General features: G+C 44.0%; 1 protein-coding gene across 1 annotated transcript in view; it reads right to left on the minus strand.

Annotated features, from left to right (window-relative positions):
* HOOK1 (hook microtubule tethering protein 1) overlaps positions 1-13,377 on the minus strand; it is a 1,127,940-nt gene that overhangs the window by 121,749 nt on the left and 992,814 nt on the right. Inside the window, exons 19-20 of the mRNA XM_078669845.1 lie at positions 3,140-3,240; positions 576-677 (exon numbers count right to left, since the gene is read on the minus strand). Coding sequence (XP_078525971.1) covers positions 576-677; positions 3,140-3,240 — 203 coding nt within the window. The remainder of the gene's footprint in view (positions 1-575; positions 678-3,139; positions 3,241-13,377) is intronic.

Raw genomic sequence — 13,377 nt, forward strand, 5'->3', positions numbered from 1 at the left:
ATCTCTTTAATTCAGCCTGAAAGCAAGGTTATGAAACGTATCTATGCAGCCTGGGGCCTTGTGTGTGGCATCTGCTAGGGCTGGGATCGGGAGACTGGGGGATATGTTTCCAAAGGGGACTTTCATATCCAAGAAAGGCTCAGATGGTTTAGTGGGTTCATATACGGTAACATCTTTTAATATGTAAAATTAAGGTAGCATTTGCAGCTCAATTGAGACCTTCCTAAAAGCTCTTTAGATGAATGAATCGATAGACGTGTTATTAAGGGATGGTGCTTAATGCAGGTAATGAGTAACAGGCAAGAGAAAATGGCAGGAAATAACAGTCAATCAACTGGGCATGCACATGGGATTGCTATTATGCTGATCATGGTAATAATGCATGATGGACCAACCCTGTACAATTGTTGTTTCAACAAACAAATGATGTAGGGAAAAATTATCCATTAGAATAGTTATTTCCCTAGAGCCTCCATTCTATATTTTTTGACATAAATAGGAGCAAATCAGCTACATGCACTCCATAACATTATCGTTGACGTTTATAACCAATTTTCAAGAGTTTGCAATGTTACCTGTAACATTTCAATTCTTTTATCTTTATCTGTTAGTTGCTTTCTCAGTAACATTATCTCCGCCGACGCTGGATTCAATTTTGGATCGAGGGTTTTTATTACCTGGAAAAAAACATAACTTCTTATAAAATCTACAATAAAATGTTTAGATAGTAAAACATGTAAAAATCAACTTATGCATGTAGTGCTAGCACATCAAGGGCAAATAACTAATGTTGATATCTGAATTCAAAACAGAAATGAACATAAAGGAGGAGAAAAGAAGAGGATATTTCTGACTTCTTACAAGATTCCTACTTTTCCAATATCTTTTTATTTTTATACGGCATGTTTTTGCTCAAAAAGGGTACTGTGCCCGATTCACAGAACTAACTTAAGACAAAATCCTAAACTTACTATCATTTTGGTATTCACAGAAGGCACTTACTCATTTTGGTATTCACAGAAGGCACTTACTCTTTTTGGTATTCACAGAAGTTAGGAGTCCTAACTTTAGGACTCCTAAATGCCTTCTGTGAATACCGAAAGTCTTAAAGTTAGGATTTTTCTCAGTTTAGGAGTAGTAAACTTAGGAGTCCTAACTTTACTACTCCTAAACGGACAAAAACCATATCTTTAAGACTTTCGGTATTCACAGAAGGCATTTAGGAGTCCTAAAGTTAGGACTCCTAACTTCTGTGAATACCAAAAAGAGTAAGTGCCTTCTGTGAATACCGAAATGAGTAAGTGTCCTATGTGAATACCAAAATGAGTAAGTGCCTTCAGTGAATACCAAAATGGTAGTAAGTTTAGGATTTTGTCTTAAGTTAGTTCTGTGAATCTGGCCCACCGTTTTTAGGAAATGAGAAAAGCTATTTGTCTGCTGCTTCCAAGGCACTGGATGAGGTCAGTTTCATCAACATAGCGGGAGCACTTTTATTTGGTAAAAATGTAACAGTAACCCGTCAACTTTTTTTCTATTTTAAAAACAAACACCTAAAGTGGGAATTTGTTTTTAAAACACAAAATAACAATGGGTTTGACATGCAAGCTTTTTGTTAATGTTTTTTTTTGGTCTTGCATGGGGTTCTCAGGAGGGTAAAATATATGTTGGAAGGCCAACCTAAGAAGGCTGGGTCTTCAAACACACTGACGGTGGCACACTGGATGATTGACTATCAGCAGAAAAAGTAGAAGGATCAACATTAGAAACTTGGTGGCTCCCCACCTATAAATAAGATGGGGGAGCCATGGATGGTCGGCCACTGATATAAATAGAGCTCCCACTCCTCCAAATCCTAAGTGAGACCATAAGACTTTATTTGATTTTGTATTAATGTCAAAATCTCTGCTTAAAGAACAATAATGAAATTCCACCTACACATGGCACCATAGTGGCATAAAGTGTGATGGTCGCAATACCTTGTACAAAGAATTCTGTCAGAACACATGCCTCAGCATGACGGCACCCTGTGCAGACAACAATGTCATTATTTACGAACAAGAAAACACTACTAGCTAACCACTATCAACCACCCTATCTTCCAAAGATCTTCTGCTCACCCTCTCATTCTAGGGACGATCATTGACGTAATGGCACTTTGTTCTGGAGCAGTTTCAAACCAACATATATATACTCGGTAACAAATAGAATTTTTTTCCAAATGCAATGTTAGAATTAGGCAGAAAACCTGTTTGAAGAAATTCTGGTTGCGCGTTTTATCAGGTCACTATTTTTGAAAGATTGACTACAAATCATGTGCAATATGGAATAACGTGTAATAATAGTCTTTGCAGCCATTTTTACACACAGCATTCTCCATCCTTGCACTTGTTTGCACATTGGCCTTCTATTAGATCCCGAACAAACATTTTGAGTGCAAAAACCCAGGACTGAAAGCAAGTTGTATGAAACTATTGTTGTCTGCGATGTATAAAACTGGTTACACAAAAATGGTGCTAATTTCTAATAGAGTTTTTTGACAAATATTCAAAAAATGTTACCAAATATTTTAGGGTAGAATGTTTATTTGCTACTAGGTATGAATGCAATAGATTAATGAAAAAAAGATTGTGTGACTGTTCCTTCTTCAAAATGTAGTTATTTCTAACCCATATTTGTATACGGTGAACATTTACTAATGATTCCTGGAGCACTGTTTGTTCCTGGGTTTACACTTTGCAAAATATTTGTAATGGAGCCTTTAGTATTCAGATGGCCTATACCAAACACATCAATAGCTTGCTTAATCTCCACTACGGCCCCTCGCGGCGGGATGCCTGGCTTTCACCTTGTGGACACCCTGCCGGGGTTTCTCACAGGGGAATACCAGGACGGGTTCCCTAAGCAAGCGCCAGGATGCCCTTTGGGTGACAGGTTTGCGCTATATAAGTACACCTACATTTACATTTACACATTTACATCAATCCATATTAGTGCATATACAACAATAAAAGAAATGACTGGAATGCTTTCCAGAGGCAACAATATATTTTACAAAATGTGAGCTACATTTGCCGAATGATAACATATAAATTCTATTTTAGCAACAGATTTCATTTTGTTCTTCCACTATTCAACTTACATTTCTTGCCTTTTCAAGGTACAACTTATACCTTTCCTCCATCGCTTTCATATCTTCGTCTTTCTTTCTCAACGCCGACACAAGTTCTTCAATTCTTGAAGCTATATGTATACAAAAATGACATTAAACAAAGCAAAGTGGTTCACAAAAAAATTCCCAATTTACAAAGACTTGCGCTACAATAAATATGATGTCCAGGGCATCTGGCCTTGAAAAAGAACTGATTCGCATATCTCTCTTTGAAGCTCACACTCAAAAAACAAGCACTGGCTTTGCAATCCATACCTACTGGCGTTATCAATGCTTTTTGTGCCTATGCTGTTCTGCAATGGCAAAAAGACAAAAACATGCTTCTTTGGTGTTCCTGAACAGAACTAGCTCAAACAAAAAACTAACTGATGTATATGCATGTATAAGCAAGCATGTGCCATCATGCATGCGCAGGCATAACGCATGACACGGCCACCATTTTTTGCTCAGAGGTGGCAGGTGCCTGTCTTGGAGCGATTTTATGAAAAATGAATGAAATAAGAACAAAAGCACTTTTAAAGAAAGCATCGGCTCGGCTGATAATTAGGCTGATTGACACGCAACAAAAAAACAGAATGCAATGGGGAAGGGCATGGAGGGCTCAACAAAGTAGCAGGTGGAGGGAATAGAGAGGGATAAGGAAGGCAGAGGAGATCGAGGGAGGTGCTTTGGAACGGAGGTTGGAAATTTGTTTTTTTTTAAACTGACAGAAAGGTGTGAGGGAAGCTACGGAAAGAAGATGGAGGTGGGGATGCAATCATAAGCAATGCTAAAAGCTAAAAGAACAAGCATTTGCAATGCAATTGATCTCGCCTTTGGGACCTTAAATATATTTAGCTATGCAGCACATTAGCCTGGGTGCTGAAACATCTACTGTTCTTTAACATGGAGGGAAAGTGAGCACCAAACCAAATATTGCCTTTCAGCAGGAAATGGTATAGTCCAAAGCTCTATTTTTAATATAAAATCAGGGCCTTCAGTGGTCATATCACTGAAAATACAAGATTTAAAAAAACTATTATTGTCTACAGGTGCTGGTGGAAGGCAATTTCTATCGCTGGAATCTAGAGAATGCGAAAGTGATTCTGGTATTTTACTGACCTCTGCTTGTTGTTTTCTATCAAGAAAGTTAAATGCTGGAGGTATCAGGCCTTGATGACACACTCCCGCCCTAAGGCAAACACCACACTGTCTTCATAATAGGTCATCTAAAGGGTTGAGACGCCTATTGCATGGGATTGTGAGCCTTGGAATGGATTGCTGCCTTACAGTCCTGTTAGTTCCTAATTGCGGGGGTGAACTATATCTAAACTGCATCATACCAACTGTATTGCTATATTTTTACGATGGACCCAGCTATCAATTTATCAATGTACTGTACCTTTTCTTTTGCTCAATAAAAATTGTAAACAAAAAAAAAAAAGAAAGTTAAATGGAGGCATTTGCCAGACATTTTTTTAAAAGCAAGTCCCTCAGCAGAATGCAATTATGGTATTTTACTGACCTCTACTGGTCATTTTCTATCAAGACAGTTAAATAGAGGCAGTTGAACAGAAAACAAATCCCTAAGTGGGAGCAGACAAGTCCTATGGCTAATCTCCAGAGCCCACAAAGTACATACTAAAGTATATACATGAGGTCTCGAATGCTCGACCTAAAAAACAGTTCACTGAATGTGAACACTGGAAATATACAAGTCTTCCAATCAAATGGATTTGCTAAGGAAGGGACAAATACAAGATTAGGAAAAAGCCCACTTTAAGCCCTCTATAAATCGTATCCAGGTAAAAGCTATCGCTAGGTGAGATCATAGAAATCTAAATTGCAGGAAAGGCATGTTTTTAATAGTCCACTCAAATACCCCACAACTAAAAACCACAAAGAGGCTCCCAATGATACACAGAAAACCGGTATGGAAACATACAATTAAAAGCGCTTCTCATTACCAATTAATAGAAAAAAGCAATAAATGGCAGCAACGAAATTGCAAACAAAGGACCATAAAAATTAAGGGATTAGGATACATCTCCAACACTGCTATCATCACCAACTAGCAAACACAAAAAGATAATGGACGGAGGTCTGAAACTGTTAACCACTCACCCACAGTCAAGAGATCTGGGTTTAATCCATTGTTCTTTTGCTCACTATGTTACCCCAGTTTGGACCCAGCCATATGCAAATCAGTCTTGACCCTGCTCCACGTGGGAACAGTCTAGCCCGAAATGCCAGACCAGGTCCTCTCTGGACGGGAAACAACCATTCCATCCCTCATCTGTTTTTTTTTGCTTTTGTCACCCTAAGTGGGAAGGGTATGCCCAGACCTGGGTCCTGTGCTCACCTTGCCACTGGATTCAAGCTACCCTGGCTGATGAGATATGATACTTCTAAACCAATCCAGGATGCTTGTTTCTGGTCCAGAGAGGACCTGGCTTGGCAGTTCAGCTGGACTGTTCCCATGAGGAGCAGGGCCAAGACTGATTTACACATGGCTGGGTCAAAACTGACATTTTGTGGTGAACAAAACAAAACGATAGATTAAACCCAGATCTGTTTACTGGGTGTGAATGTTTGCATTGTTCAGCATTCCATCCATCATCTGTTCTTTTTGCTATCATCACCAACTAAGCTGCAAGCTTATATGCACCCTCACAGATACTAAAAAAGCAATACTAACCCCCACCCAAACGCTCCTAAATGTGAATGCTATGAACCATGATGATCATAACAGCAAGCCAAAAGACGTGTGCCTCCTCTAAATGCAACTTCAATTGAAACAAATACTTATGTCAAACCATGGGACAATGAAATACAACCAGAAAACCAGGTTTAAGCAAAGGGCAACATGAGTACAACATGAGTACACATGAGTACATAGATCGGTAATGTCAATGGAAATTCAAACTTTCCAATGACATCATCAACAACCTGCAACTGTTTTTCTAATCAGCATTACTTCCTAGAAAATATATCACTTGCTATGTGCAGGAATCTGGCTCTATATATACTATACCAAAGTGAGGTATAGTGTGTACAGAGTCCATTGGAACCCCAAAGGGAGGCAGAGGTAAAGTTAGATAGCACCTTACTCTCTATTTGTGGTAGTGTGGTAGAGCAGTAAAGCTTTATCAGAGGACAGTGTTAAGCATTTGTTGTACACACTCAGTCGGCAAATTAATTCACACACTCAAAAACTGAACTTCAGACCAATTGTTTTTGTATAAAAATATTCTTTTAGTTATTTTATTTCCTAGAACCAAGCAAGCCTCGCACAGGTAAGTGATAAGTACTTTGCAGTAAATATACAGTTGTAAATGTACTTTGTAATTGTCACAGTGTGAACTACTGATAACGCAATACTGTACATATAATTTGTATAGGTTTTTAAAGCAGGTAAGTTACTTTTAAGATTACTTTTCTTACACAGTGCAGTATACCTGGATACTGCCGGGGGCATCTCCTGTAACAGGTAAGTAAAATCGTTTTGGTGAGTTCGTACAATTTTAAAGAATTTCTTTAGGTTTTCAAACACCACACTTAGAAACTTTTCCAAGAAAAATAGTCAATCTTATCCCCTGGAGGAAAAAAGTGTTATTGGTTTTAAGGTAAGTATTTGGCAGTGAGAGTTGAGGTTCTGGGGGTAGACTCAGGGGTCCCCCAAGGTCAGTGATGCACTCTTGTTACACCCTCAGCGACACCAGGGCAGCCGGGTGCAGAGTGTTCAGGCCCAATGTTATTAAATGGGGGATAGGGGGCTTCAAGTTGGGGCTGCTGATGAGCAGGCCACTTGGTTGTGGGAGCCAAGTTCCTGGACTTTAGCTCAGGGTAAATGGGGAAAGAAAGTAGCACAAAAGGTGCACCCTCAGCGGCACTGGGTCAGGTGGCTGCAGAGTGCTGTTTCCACGTCAGGCGCCATGTTGTTTGCAATGGGGAACCTCCAGTTTGCAAAGTCACTGCAGACTCGGGGACAAGAGTCTTCTGGGTGTGACCACCACTTCGAGAGGTAAGTTGGGGGTTGGTTAGGCACCCTCGGTTGGGCCACCAAGGCCATGGGGCATCTGGTGCAGGGGTGCCTTTTCGGGTCGGATCTTCTTATCAGCTTCTGGTCGCAGTTGGGTGGACCCTCCGGATTGAGGCTGCAGGTGTCGGCTGGAGGCTTGTCAGGGATTGCTGGATCTCGGGTCAGGTCAGGTCAGGATCGCCGGGAGACCTCTTCATAGTGTTTGCCCACTCTAGCTCGGGCTGTGGATGGCAGGTGCGGAGTGGTGCAGATTCATGGTTTCCGGCCGGAGCCAGAGGTTAGAGATGAACAAATCCGTTGTTCACAGGAGATTCAGTCTTTAGGATTGAAGGCAGGCAGGTCCTCAAGTATTTTCGAGGTTGCTGGCTGCAGGACACACCAGGATTTTGCAGGAGCAGGTTCGAGGTGGAGACAGGCCGGTAGGGCTGGGGCCAAATCAGTGGGCGTCTTCCTCTTGTTAGCTTCGGCATGGCTGTTCGGTCCTTCTTCTTTTCTTCTTGTCTTGTCTGGTCTGAGGAGCAAGGTTCGGGTGTCCCCTAAATACTAGAGTTAGGGGCGTTAGTGTTTAGGGTAATGGTAGAGACCAATGGGTCCGTTTCCTGAGGTGAGTACACCTCCTATTATGTCACCCTCCAGTGGGAGGGGGGCATACACCTCGCTCTGGTTGGCTGGGTCCCCCCATCTGCAAGATGGCGGGACTGAGGGTGGTGCTTCACCGCACCTCCCCCACCTGAGGGGTGGAGTTGGCAGAGGTGGGCACACATCTCTCCCTCACTTGGTTTTCCCGCTGGTTCTCCCACCCAAAGAGGGGTCAGAACCAGTGGGGACCAGTTTGCTGGGAGCAGCAAGTGGCCCGGGGAAGCTCACAAAGGCGGCAGGCCTTTTAAGCTTCCCCTTCGTGGACCCTGCCCATCCTGGGGGAGGAGGCTTGGCACCTCGTCCCAAAATGTGCATTGTTTCAGACCCCCGAGAGCAGTAGGCTCTCGATCCAGGAGCCCAGAAACCTGTCTGGTGGTGGTAGCTGAAAGCAGCCACTCAGTCTGGACACTAGTAGGTCGTTTTTCAGGAGGCATCTCTAAAATGCCCTCTGTGTGCATTTTTCGTTAAATCACACACTGGCATCAGTGTGGATTAAATGGGCTGAGAAGTTTGATACCAAACTTCCCAGTTTTCAGTGTAGCCATTATGGTGCTGTGGAGTTCGTAATGACAAACTCCCAGCACCACATACTCTTAATGGCAGCACTGCACTTACAATGTCTAAGAATGGACTTAGACACTGTAGAGGTACAGGGCTCATGCACCTGTACCCTCACCATTGGTATAGTGCACCCAGCTAGAGGGGTCGTTGACCAATGCCACTGTAGGGGGTTGTAGGCATGGCACACTGTGTGCCATGTCGACTCTTCACTTTGTTTTGCACCAAGACACACAGCCTGCAAAGGCAGTGTGCAAGTGAAAAGGTACAGGGCCTCTAAGGGTGGGGCAATAAGTGCTGCAGCCCTTAGAGGCCTTCGCTGGTCACAGTGCCCTGGGTACCTGTAGTACCATTGACGAGGGGCTGACCTGTGGCCAGAGATACCAATTGGGTTGTTGCTTCAAAGCAGTTTTAGGGAAAGAACATAGGCCCTCGGTACCAGATTAGCAGGAGCCCAGGGAACACCCAGTCAAAGCACATCAGCAATTCAGAAAAAAGTGGGGGCAACCATGCAGAAAGAGAGCACTTTCTCACACAACCCCACCCCCACCACCACCAAACGAAAGAGGACGAGTCTAACCATGCCCTAGAGAGTCTTCATTGTCTAAGTGGAAGAACCTGGAAGGTCCGTCTGCATTGGCATGGGAAGTCCCAGGTCTGTGTTCCACTACATAGTTCATTCCCTGTGGGGAGATGGACCAACTCAACAGTTTAGGATTTTCACATTTCATCTGCAATAGCAATTTGGTCTGAGGTCAGTTTGAACCAGGAACTGTGTACCAAACAAGCATGGCCTCAGCTTTTTCAGGGACCACATCACAGCAAAGGCCTCCCTCTCAATGGCACTCCAATTCTGCTCCCTGGGGAGAAGCCTTCTGCTTATAAAAGCAACAGGTTGGTCTTGGCCTTCATCATTGGTCTGGGATATGACCGCTCCTATCCCTAGCTCAGAGGCATCAGTCTGCACAATGAACTGCTCGGTATAATCTGGAGCCTTGTGAATTGGTGCTGAGCACATTGACTCTTTCAGGGTGTCAAAAGCCTTTTGGCAGCTAACTGTCAAGTTTACCTTCTTGGGCATCTTCTTGGAGGTGAGTTCTGTAAGGGGAGTCACAATGGACCCATATCCCTACACAAACCTCCTGTAGTACCCAGTCAAGCCAAGGTATGCCCTGACTTGAGTCTGGGTTGTCGGAGCTGCCCAGTCCAGGATGGCCTGGATCCTGGGCTGTTAGGGCTGTACCTGGCCAACACAACAAGGTGGCCCAAGTACACCACAGTTCCCTGCCCTATATGGCATTTGTATGCCTTGATACTTAGGCCTGCAGTTTGGAGGGCTTTTAAAACCATCCCAAGGTGGATCAGGTGATCCTGGCAGGTAGAGCTAAAGACAGCAATATCATCTAAATAAGCTGGACTGAAGGACTCCATCCCAACAAGGACTTCGTTCACCAACCCCTGGAAGGTGGCAGGGGCATTCTTTAAACCAAAGGGCATAACAGTAAACTGATAATGCCCATCAGGTTTGGAGAATGCTGTCTTTTCTTTTGCTCCTGGGGCCATGCCAATTTTCCAGTACCCTGTAATTAAGTCAAAGGTACTTAGAAAGAAATGCGTTACTTACCTGTAACTGCAGTTATCCAGTATTGGTGTCTTTCATAGATTCACATGCCTGAATCATTCCCCGTCGTCGAGATGGGAGTCCCCGGTACATAGAAAAGTAATGTCCTATAGACATACATAGAGAAAAGTAGGCCTAAGGGCCTTGCCTTAGTAGCCTATCTATGTCCTTTTGTAAAAAGGACCAAACTCTAGACGGTAGCCAATCAGCTACCACCTCCCTCTAGAACCTTCCTGTCAGGAGCCTCAGTCTCTCAGATTTTCGTACGCACCAAGCTAGGTAGGCGTAATATATGATAGAGAGAGAGAGATGAGACCTACCTGGGGAGGCGGGAGGGTTGCATATGAATCTATGAAAGACACCAATACTGGATAACTGCAGTTACAGATAAGTAACGCATTTCTTATCCAGTATTATGGGTGTCTTTCATAGATTCACATGCCTGAATCAGAGTAGCAAGCAATACATTATGCACATTTGTGATGGGACAGTATAAGCAGTCTGAGATAATACATATCATGCGACTAGCAACCATCAACAAGTAAACAGAATTTTAAAAAAAACGTGCATACCAGCAAAGGATGGTGGGAAGGAGGAAGGCTCATCTCACTGGAATAGATGGCGAAGTACAGCCTGGCCCACAGCTGCATCCTGCATCAGTTCCGTATCCAGGCAGTAGTGCCTGGTAAATATGTGCGGCGACTTCCAGGTCGCTGCCCTGCAAATGTCCAGAATTGGCACCCCAGCGAATAGTGCCGCCGATGTGGACACAGCTCTTGTGGAATGAGCTCGGACTTTGGAGTGTAATGGTCGTCCGGCTTTGTCATGGCAAAGGCAATTGCAGAGGATATCCATCGTGAAATGCTTTGTTTGGAAAGTGGCACGCCTTTTCTTGGTCTGCTGAAAGCGATGAAAAGCTGATTTGTTTTCCTGCAATGCTTTGTTTTGTCCAGGTAAAATTTAAGACATCTCTTTAGGTCCAAAGAGTGAAGGGATCTTTCAGCTGCAGTACTAGGATTTGGGAAGAATGATCGGAGGACTAGTGGTTCATTTAAATGGAAGTCCGAGGGGACCTTAGGAATGAAGCGAGGATTAGTTCTTAAAATCACTCTATCTTCTTTGAACTGCATGAAGGGATCGTGTATGGAAAGAGCTTGTAGCTCGCTGACCCGTCTCGCTGAGTTCAGAGCTAAAAGTAGGGCTGTTTTCCATGAAATGTATTTGATATCAGCCCTATGGATGGGCTCAAACGGGTGTTTCATCAATTGGTTGAGTACCACATTAAGGTGCCATGATGGTGGAACTTTGCGTGGCCGAGGAAAGGATCTGTAGAGCCCTTTAAGGAATTGCTTTAATAATCTGTGGGACCAGAGAGAGGGTCCTTTGGAAGTTCTTGTAAAGCGGGAGATTGCTGCCAGATGAACTCTGATAGAGACATGGGCAAGTCCCGATTGTGCCAGGTGTAATAAATATGGTAGGAGTTGCTCCGGAGTGATCCGAAAGGGATGGAGATCTTTGTCCACACACCAAACGCAAAAGCGTTTCCATTTCAAGGAATAAGTTTTGTTTGTGCTGTCTGCTCTTGCCTTCGCGAGTACATCCTTGCACTCCTGCGGAATGTTTAGTTGGTAGAACTCTCGGTACTCAGGAACCATGCTGATAATCTGAGAGATTTCAGATTCGGGTGGAGTACCTGGCCTTTGGACATCGTGAGTAGGGATGGATGCTGGCCCAGAATGATTGATGGTTGGACTGAGAGGCGACGGAGGTCCGTGAACCAATGCTGCCTCGGCCAGTACGGGGCAATGAGAATCAGTGTGCAGTGCTCCGTTTTCATTTTCCGAATGACTCTTGTTATCAGGGGAAATGGAGGAAATGCGTACGCAAACACGTTGCGTCAGGCGATGGAAAATGCATTTCCTAGTGACCGCGATTGGGGATGCCAGCTTGCGAAGTTGTGGCATTTGGCGTTCTCCCTGGTGGCAAAGAGGTCGATCTGCGGTCTCCCCCATTTCGAGAAAATGTCGTTGAGCACTTTTTGGTTGAGTTTCCATTCGTGGGACAGAGACCTCTGTCTGCTCAGAGCGTCCGCTATGACGTTGTGCTTGCCTGGGACATACTCTGCTGTCAGCTTGATATTGTGGAGTACTAGCCAGTTCCACATTTTTTGCGATTCGCGAGATAGTGTCAGCGAACGTGTCCCTCCCTGCTTGTTCAAGTAGTGCTTTGTTGTTGTGTTGTCCGTTCTTACAAGCACTGCTGAGTCTTTGATGCGCGGGAGGAAGGCCTGTAGAGATAGGAAAACTGCCCTCAGTTCTAGGAGGTTGATGTGGAGTTTCCTCTCTTGGTCTGTCCACTTGCCACTGATTTGCAATTCTTGAAGGACTGCTCCCCATCATTCTAGAGAGGCATCTGTAGTTATGACATGTGGAATTGCAGGCAGCAGGAACGTTAGTCCTTGCGATAGGTTCGTGGGTGTGCTCCACCAGAGTAAGGCCTTAGTGATTTGTTGAGTAATCACGATGTGATCCTCGAAAGAGCCTTACACTGAGTCCACTGCTTGGTCAAGGCCTCTTGGAGGGGCGCATTCTAGGCCGACAATGAGGAATGAGTAGTATACACGAGGACATCATCCCTAGGAGGGACTAAAAAAGTACGGACTCGGATGGTGTTCCTCGAAGTCACTGCGGTGGCCAGAGTAATTAGTTTGTGTTTCCTTTCCTGAGATGGGAATGCTTTTGAAGATGTCGTATTTAGAGTTGCCCCTAGAAATGTTATAACTCTGGAGGGCTGTAAGGTTGACTTCTCGTGATTGAGTGTCAGGCCCAGCTTTTTGAAAATATTGTGACAGGCGTTGGAAGACATTTGTGCACCTGCCATAGATGGTGCTTTCACCAGACAGTCGTCCAGGTAGGGGAAGACCTGGTGTCCTTGCTGACGTAGGAAAGCTGACACTGGAGAGAGGCACTTTGTGAAAATGTGAGGTGCCGATTTGAGGCCGAATGGGAGGACACAGAATTGGTAGTGCTGACCTGCTACTGCGAATCTTAGGAATTTTTTGTGGCGCCTGTGTATTGGGATGTGGTAATATGCGTCTTGCAGGTCTAAAGACGTCATAAAGTCTCCTTCCTCTAGAGATCCCAAGATTTCCTGAATGGTCACCATCCGAAACGATTGGCTCTTCAAGAATGTATTGAGTGCCCTGAGATCTAGTATGGGCGTCCATTTCTTCCTTTTCTGTTGTATTAGAAAGAAGCGGGAATAAAATCCCTTCCCTTTTTGAGTTGATGGAACTCGCTCTATTGCTCCTTTCTTCAACATTGATGACATTTCTTGAAGAAGTAATCGTAGGTGTCTGTGTTGAATCTT

Source organism: Lissotriton helveticus, chromosome 1_2 (assembly GCF_964261635.1).
Source record: "Lissotriton helveticus chromosome 1_2, aLisHel1.1, whole genome shotgun sequence".
Lineage (NCBI taxonomy): Eukaryota > Metazoa > Chordata > Amphibia > Caudata > Salamandridae > Lissotriton > Lissotriton helveticus.